General features: G+C 43.4%; 1 protein-coding gene across 1 annotated transcript in view; it reads left to right on the top strand.

The window, feature by feature from the left end:
- The first annotated feature begins 28 nt into the window (after nucleotides 1-28).
- The window catches only part of AMMECR1 (AMMECR nuclear protein 1), a 108,401-nt gene continuing 99,976 nt past the window's right edge, over nucleotides 29-8,453 (top strand). The window contains exon 1 of the mRNA XM_035007110.1: nucleotides 29-511. Within this exon, the coding sequence (XP_034863001.1) occupies nucleotides 39-511 (473 nt within the window). The 5' untranslated portion in view covers nucleotides 29-38. The remainder of the gene's footprint in view (nucleotides 512-8,453) is intronic.

The raw sequence follows: 8,453 nt of genomic DNA, 5'->3' as shown, positions 1-8,453 counted from the left end.
ATGGGTCGGAAGCGCTGCGTGGGGGAGACTGTTCCAAGATGGCGGCGGGTTGCTGCGGGGTGAAGAAGCAGAAACTGTCCAGTTCGCCCCCCTCTGGCTCGGGTGGCGGTGGTGGCGCCTCCTCCTCCTCCCACTGCAGCGGAGAGAGCCAGTGCCGAGCTGGGGAGCTGGGACTAGGAGGCGCCGGCACGCGGCTCAACGGGCTGGGAGGTCTAGCCGGAGGAGGTAGCGGCAGCGGCTGTACCCTCTCTCCCCCCCAGGGCTGCGGCGGCGGCGGCGGGGGGATTTCCCTGTCGCCACCTCCGAGCTGCGGAGTGGGGACCCTACTTTCTACCCCGGCCGCCGCCACCTCTTCCTCGCCCTCCTTGTCGTCCGCCGCCTCGTCCTCATCGCCCGGCTCCCGGAAGATGGTGGTGTCAGCGGAGATGTGCTGCTTTTGCTTCGATGTGCTCTACTGTCACCTGTACGGATACCAGCAGCCCCGGACCCCCCGGTTCACCAACGAGCCCTAGTGAGTACCGTGCCCTCCGCCGCTCTCTCTCTCTTGCGCTCGGGATGGGGCTCAGAGTTGAAGCAAAGTATGAGTCCGCCTCCCCGCCGGCGGCTGCCCCTGCCCCTCTCTCTGCCCGGGTCCCCGGAGCCACTCGACCTAAGTAAGGACACCCCGCGCTTTCTGCCCTCCGAGGCAGGCACGCCACACTTGGAACAGGGTGCTGCTGCAAGAGGTGGCTCACAGTTTCCCAAAGGTGTTCGCTTTCTCTTTGCGATAACTTCGAGGAGTTTTGACCCTTCCCTTCTCTCCTTCGCCACCCCGCGTCCCCACCGCCCTGGTTTTGGGGATCTGGATTACTCAAGGTGTTGACCTCTCCTCACTTTGGTTTCCATTTACCACACGTGAAAGCCCCGCCAGTATTCCCGCCCCGCGTGCCTTGCACAGGGAGAGTTACTATCCCACGGCAGGGTGAAAAATAGCAACTATCCAACTTCTGTTCTGCTAGTGATGGAACTTAGCTCCGGAGCTTATGAGGTTACCCGTCTTTTCCTTCGGGTTTCCTTGTGTCCTGGGGAGGGAGGTGGGTTTTTTTTAAAACACATTTTCCCTTACTACCTATTTTTATCCGAACATACCCATTAAAATGTGTTTCTAGTGAAGCGCACCGCCAGCTCTCTCACATTTGAGGAGTGAGACCTTTTTTTTTTAAATTCCACCGTCTGGGTAATAGCTCATTCAAAAAGAGCTGTCCCCATAGAACCACTGTCAGTTTGTACATGAAGCGTGCATTCGCTTTTGTGTCAATTTCACTTTTTAAGAAATCTGTGTTAGGCTCGACGATTTGAGAAATAGTTAAACAATCCAGCAGTTAGTGTGTAGGAATTTTTATGTTTTCTTTTGGCTTGTACTTTCAGTTATTTTACCCTTCAAGTGTGTGGTTGAAATTGTTTAAAATAGCACTGTTACAGCTAAAAGCAGGTTAATTCTAATCCCCGTCCATTTGGATGTGTGGGAGATGGGGCATATGTTTTTTTTTTTTTTTTAATGTGTAAACGGAGTGTAAACGGACTTGAGTTAAATGCTAGACAGAATGTAAAGCCCAAGGAAGGGCAGAATGACACAGAGGGCGATTGTTTTTATTATGAGTACTTTGCATCAACAACAACAAAAATGATAGAGAAAATTTTCAGTGAAACTTATACTGAAAACCATCAGCCCTTTTCCTTGCTAAGACAAGTGCCCCTTGTCCCCATATCATAAATACCTGAATTGATGTTCTTTTTAAACTGCTTTTCATTTTGTGAGATTAGAGGATTAGACTACTACTGGATAAGTATAAACACTTCTGCCTAGACTAAAAATATTAATATGTAAAGTGGAAATTGCAATAAAGTGTCCTGGAAATTGTAAATTTGTATTGTTTGTTTTCTTTGGCTTTAATGCTTTAAATGTATTTAATTTTGTATTTTTGCCACTCTTTTGTGGTCTGTGTATTTTCATTCAGACTTGGTTCATCTTTGGGCATTTATTCATAAAAATGCATGAAAGAGCATCCAGAATGACACTTTGCCCAATAAATTAAATATCTTTATAAATTCCATAGTTTTAATTCTAGGAGCTTAAATCCTAAACCCACACCTTTACTTAGCCAGTGTGTTTTTTGGTTAAGAAGTCAGATTCATTTAAAAGAGACTGCCATGTAAAAAAAAAAATCTATGAAATATTTATTAGCTTGAGTCACTTATTTGTGACTTTTTTGTCTTCTCTTGGATGTCTATGATGTATTAAAGCCAGTCGTGGGATGATACATAGGTTGGCTCTGCAAAGTCATGGGACTGCAAAAATTCACTCCTGTTCAGTTACATGAGTTTGGCAAAGGCTGTTTTACTATTCACGCTCCATTGCTCCAAAGCATATGAGAACACACTTTTCAGGAGGTGCTATTTTCACACATTTTAAAGTGAGTTTGGGTTAACTGAATGACTGTAACAAGAAGTTTAAAAGGAAAGTGAGCTTGACCAGTTCATACAAAAAATGCTTTTTGAAAATGTCATCTCAACAGTGGCTACTTTGCACATGTGTATAGGTATTGCTTGTCTTCGAATACCCCATCCGCTGGATTTCTTTTTCATGGAACTAAACAGACCAAATAAGGCACACTTTTGACCACTGGGGATATGTCGAAACGATGGTGGAAGAATAATAACCATTATCATTTAGCAGGCCTTGAATGTGTCGTGTGTTCAACAAAACAACTAACTTAGAAGAGACACTGAACTTGACCAAGGGGAGAACGAAAGTTTGCTTAAGTGGAAAGAGGACTGCATCTTATCTTCATTTATCTTAAAGTCATTTTTGAGGTGTGCTGTGGAAAATTCAAGAAAATGTCTTAAAAGCAGTGTTTGATTATGGGAGTCAAATAACTTGACGGTGCCTTAGTAACCACCACACATTTTCTGTTTTACATATCACATACTTAATAGCCTCACGTACTTATTAGCGGCTTTGTGCTGGGGGGCATAAGCTGTAAATAGACATATTTCTTTTTTTCCCAGACCCTGAGTTACTAGTATCATGTCATGAGCAACAGTGTTTCAGGTCTTGTCTCTGCTTCCCCCCCACCCCAGCACACACCCCAGAAGACATGCTTTCAACAAATCAGATTCTCCTGTGTCAAAACACATCGCTTTCATCCCTTCCCAGAACCTTCTCTGTCAACATGTCTGTAACTGGTGAAATCTGCCTTGTATAGGTTCAAAAGTTGTTGATTGAGCAGTTACCCTTCCATTCTGAAGGGTTATTAGAAATTTCCTCTGTCCGTTTCAGGTTCAAGGAGGGGATGCCAATATGTGGACAGGCTGTAGGGTTACAAATTCTTCTTCACTGTTGGCTTCTGTTTGTTGGAGCATCTTCCTCATTGCACAGAGGTAGCAGTAGCTACAGCTTGGGAGGACAGTGAAAACTTGTTTAATGGAGGACACATGACATTCGCGTTAAAAGTGAGGACTGCATTACTAAATCCTCGGTCTCGGTTCTCCAGGCACATTTGCCCACAGAAATCAGGTTTGAGATGTGATTTTAAAAATGACTTGAGGTGCATTTTATTCTTCAAAACCAGAGCTCTTGGATTCATATGTGGGAACCCAGATAGCCACATTATAGGAAACCATTTGCTACAATAAAGGGATCCACTGTGCCAGGTGTGGGGGCCAGTTAGACTCCACAGCAGCCATTCTCCACTCGGGCCGCACATTCGAACCACTGGGGAATTATTAAAAATGTGGAGACCTGGGTCACAAGCCCAGAGATTCCGATTTAATTGGTCTTGGATGGGGCCCGGACATCAGGATTATTAAAAGCTCCTCAGGTGATTTTGAACGTGCAGCTGAGGCAGAGAACCACTGGTCGTACCGTATTCGACTAGCCCTCTCGCCTGAGATTCAGATTAATTTGGTCTGGGGTGGTGCCTGGGAACCTGTATTTTATAAACACCCTGGGTCATTTCGGTAAACCACCGGTTTCGGAAAACCCTTGCAGTGTGGTCTGCACAAGACCTGACCTGGGAGCTGCTTTGGAATGGAGGCTCTCAGGTCACCCCTCAGACCGGCTGAATTTTAACAAGCTCCCCAGGTGATTCTTCCGCACATTAAAGTTTGAAGAGGAGTGGTTCTCCAACTTTAGAGTACATCATAATCTCCTGTAGTGCTTGTTAAAACACAAATTGCTGGGCCCCATTCCCAGAGTTTTGGATTCAGTCGGTCTGGGGTGGGGCCGTGAATTTGCATTTCTAACAAGCTCCCTGGTGATGCTGCCACAGTTCCCAGGACCACACGTTGAGACCCCCTGGGTTAGAGAAGTGAGGACCTCAGTAACGTAGTGCAGCAACTGTAAGGGAATGGCAATTTTCCCTGCCAGTTTCCAGTAGAGAACTTCCTGTTTCCATGTCACCAGCCTTTGTCATGTTCTCTCTAACTTAGCAAACTGGGAGATTGAATGCTGCCAAGATCCTAGTAAGAGTCCCAGGTTCTTGGGATGGTTTCAGTCTGAGGTGGGGGGAGGGGTGGCTGTTGGAAACCGGTGGTATGATTTTAGGTCTTTTTTTTTTTCCCCCCCCAGAAATGTTAAACGCGAAGGGCACCTTTTAGGAGTTAAAAACAGCATAAATATGATCTCTTAAAGTGAGTTGTATTGATTTTGATGAGTAAAGCCCCCTTCTGTTGCCGTAAAAAATGCTTTGATGATTAGCTCACTAAATAACACGTTGTGATAAGATTTTAAAAGCTTTTCCTTACACTTACGCTTGCTGGATTGGATTTTAAGAATTTCCCTCATTAACAAAGAAATATAAAAGGATCCTGCCAAGGCACTGGGATTGTTCAGTCTTATATTTTTAATGCTGTGTTGCATGTCACGTCCCATGAACTATTTGTTTTAATCTTCTTACCACCTTTGAAGTTAATGCACTACTACATTTTGTATAGACCATGGCACATAAAAGATACTTTACCATTAACATCAATAATACAGTTTTCCATCGCAGTAAATAAAATATAATTTAAAAAAAAAAATCCACTCCTGGATATGCAGTTCTTGAGAGATTCTGATCAGGTGTTTGAACGGTTAACTCTTTCTTGTCTTGTCACAGTAGTCAAATTACTGTTTCCCAGTGTGCTTGGGAAGAATTGGGTTGTTTTAGAAAGGTGAAGCAAGCACTTTGTTTCACCAGAATAGTAACACTCCTATGACATGTTCGTTAAAAAGGTGATTTGATAATGCAGCTCAGGTCAAAGTGATATTAATACAGCATTTTAAACACATATTTCTATTATGTCTTTTTTTTTTTTTAATGAAGACTGAGCAGAATAGCTGGAAGGTTTATCTGTCTATCACAGATGATGCTACTAGGCCTCTACAGATTTCCTCATCCATGCTATAGCATAATGGCCATAATGTATAGTTTTTCTTCACACACAAAAAACAAAACGACATGTATTGTCTGGAAAATTGTTGAGCATCTTTGAAGGTATTTTATGGGTTGTTTTTCAACAATGTTGATTTTCATTGGAAGGCAGTCTGGTGTCCTCTCTTACTGAGAGAAAAGAAAGAAGGCACGCCCCCAGTTGTCATTTATGCTGTAAAAACAGCCAGTGACTGAAATGGGAGGATGTAGAAATATAAATTACAAAATTATTTTTATATCCATGCATAAAGGTGTATGTAGGACAAGGTATATTTAGTTAAAAAGAAAAACTCAATGCTTATTTTACCTTCTCCCCCATATGGCCAAAGGGAGTGATAATCTAGCTCATAATTTCGCTTGCTTATGAATTGTGTTTGTGTGGCATTCAGGTCGCAGCTAGTGGGTGGCAACGAAGAAGGAGTCTTTGCTGGGATCTCTCAGTCCAATGGGAAGAAAGACCACTACTGAGAAAGTGAAAAATGCTCTGTTAGCCCATATGCATGAGTAGTTTTTTTTCCCCCTCGATATGTGTTTCTTAGAGAAATACTAGCATTCACATTGTTGTCTTTAGAAAACCGTTCACTTTTTGAAATTGTATTTGTGTTAAGACACTGTAATGTATTACTGCAAAGGATTATGATTTTGTGCTTCCCATTTATAGATCACCTTACTTTTTGAGAATGTATATGTGTGAAACGCTAAAACTTGTGCAATGAGATTAGTCAAAGTTCCCTATTTCAATAGGCGTTATTCTGTTCTCTCAATGTCACACATGCTTGCCTGTTTTAAAGCAGCACAATGACCATGGCTTTTACATTTAAATTTTCTTCAATAGTCTTTTTTTTTTTCCCCCTGAACTTGTGTAATAATGTCTCTTTTTGATACTGTTCTGAATCAATTAAGCTAAGTGAGGACCAGCAGTAAAAGCCAGGGGCTGCCAAGAATGGACCTTCAATGTGTAAGCTGTCTTTCCACGATCAGTAATTGGGCAGTTGCTCACAGGACACTGGAGACAGTGTGGGAAGCCAGTGGTTGTGTAGGTGGGAAGAGTAGATTCCCCAACAGTAAACTTCTTTAGAGTTTGAGCTACTAAGAGCAGAAACGAGCCACAAGCATATGTAGTAGAAATAAGAGAGCCCGAAGGAAGAAGTGTGGTGTAATAGTGCAGTTGGTTGGGTGGAGCATAGTTTATGTTTGGTCCAATGATAAGTGGCATCTTTTCTATCCAGTGTGGGTGTATTTTCTGCAGTTCTTAATGTATCATACTTTCAAACTTGCTCAACCTTAAAAATGTTAGTTTTGAGGAGCTGGGTGGAAATTATATGTCACTGGGGAAAAAAACCTGTTATTTCTTTTAGCATATACATTATGCTGAGTTCCATGGTTGGAAACCAGAGAAGTCGCTCTATCCTCACAGAGCTTCCAGTCTTGTTCAAGGTATGACACAGACATCAGAGTCGCTTGAAATGCTGATAGTGCACTATATACGTGATTGTAGATGAAGTTAAAAAATGGGAAACATCGTACATCAGCATGGTGATGCCGTGGAAAAAAGGAGTGGTCAGGAAAAAGGCTTTTGGGAAGAGGATGACTTTTGAGCCAAGTTCTGAAATGGCAAAGGGGCAGAAATTACTGGTGAAGAGTCTGGTATGACCGGTAGGTCTTGAAGTCTTCCTGGCAGTTCTTGAACTCATTGCTCACCACCACACCCCTTATCACAGCACTTGGGGATTCTCAGCAGCTGTCTTCAGCCAGCAACTTGCACGCCCAGCATTCTCCATACCACCCCCTTGCTCTGGTCTCAAAGATCAGAAAACTTCAAGGAAATTACAAGTAGCCTTTTGTCTTGGGAACCCTCTGGGAAGGCTGGATAAGAGATACTGGGTCTGATTATGGTCTCTCACATGAGGAGGAGAACAGTACTGGCAGAAGAGTCCTCCAGGACCTAAGATGACTTGGAAGGAGAAGAGTCTCACGGTAGAGGAGACCAGCTAGGCTTGAGGTTCCGAGGGCGCTAGGAAAACGGGCATTGGAAAAGTAGGGGAGCCAGTCCAGGGGCAGAGTTCATGAATATAGGAATGTTGCAAAATCAAGAAATGGAAGAAGTTATCAGCAGATGCAGGGACTCGCACTCCAGGGCCAGCTTTTGTGTAGGAGTAGAAAGCTTGCAGCTCACCTGTTTCTTGGCTGCCATCCTTGCCTCTTCTTTTCTTGGCTCTGTGCCTAGCTATTCTTGTGCTCAGGAAAAGTTTGTTCAACAGCTCAGTTGGAATGGCTATGAAATTTGATCACAAGTGTAAGAACCTCCCCTTCCCCCTCTTCATCTATGCCCAAATGTATCTATCTAATTTGAGAGAAAGGAGAAGAAGACACGTTGGTTTATAGAATTCGCATCAAGTATAAAGATAGCTCAGATAGCTTTTGGGCGAGGACCTGAAATTAGGGGACTGCATGTAAGTAAAGAGGCATTGTAGAAAAAAAAAATTCGACCAAATTCCCATTGCTGGGGGAAGTGAAGCGGGGAGAGGCTTTGAACCTAATTCAGAGTTTACAAGCCCGAGGAACCAGGAGGATTGTGGTGCCACTAAAAAGCAGGGAGGTGAAGGAGTGGGAAGAAAAAACTAGTTGGTCAGGCGAAATCAGATTTTTTATTATGTGTTTTTCAAGTGTCGGCAGTTATCCAGCGTCATTTCTTTTTCAATTAACAGAACCACAGAGCAGCAACAGAACTATTGTGACGATTTGGTCAGTCTCCTGGATCTCTCCAGCCTCCCCTGCCCCAGTTGTGACTTTGAATGCTCAGATGGGTAGAGATCAGTGGTAGTTTTCAGCTTTGTATTGCTAGTAAAAATACCTGACAGTATGTTGGGTTTCCCTAATGTAGCTTTACATATTATACATATTATATATCATCAATTTGTACAGCGGCCAGCGACTCTTAGATTTCCTTAGTGTGTATCTTAGCACAGCGTTCAGCAAAATACAGCCTCATGGAGAACC

This window comes from Mirounga leonina, unplaced genomic scaffold (assembly GCF_011800145.1).
Source record: "Mirounga leonina isolate KUSES-001 unplaced genomic scaffold, KU_Mleo_1.0 Mir_101664, whole genome shotgun sequence".
Lineage (NCBI taxonomy): Eukaryota > Metazoa > Chordata > Mammalia > Carnivora > Phocidae > Mirounga > Mirounga leonina.
The sequence above is the reverse complement of the archived record's forward strand: the minus strand, read 5'-3'. Positions and strand labels throughout refer to the sequence as shown.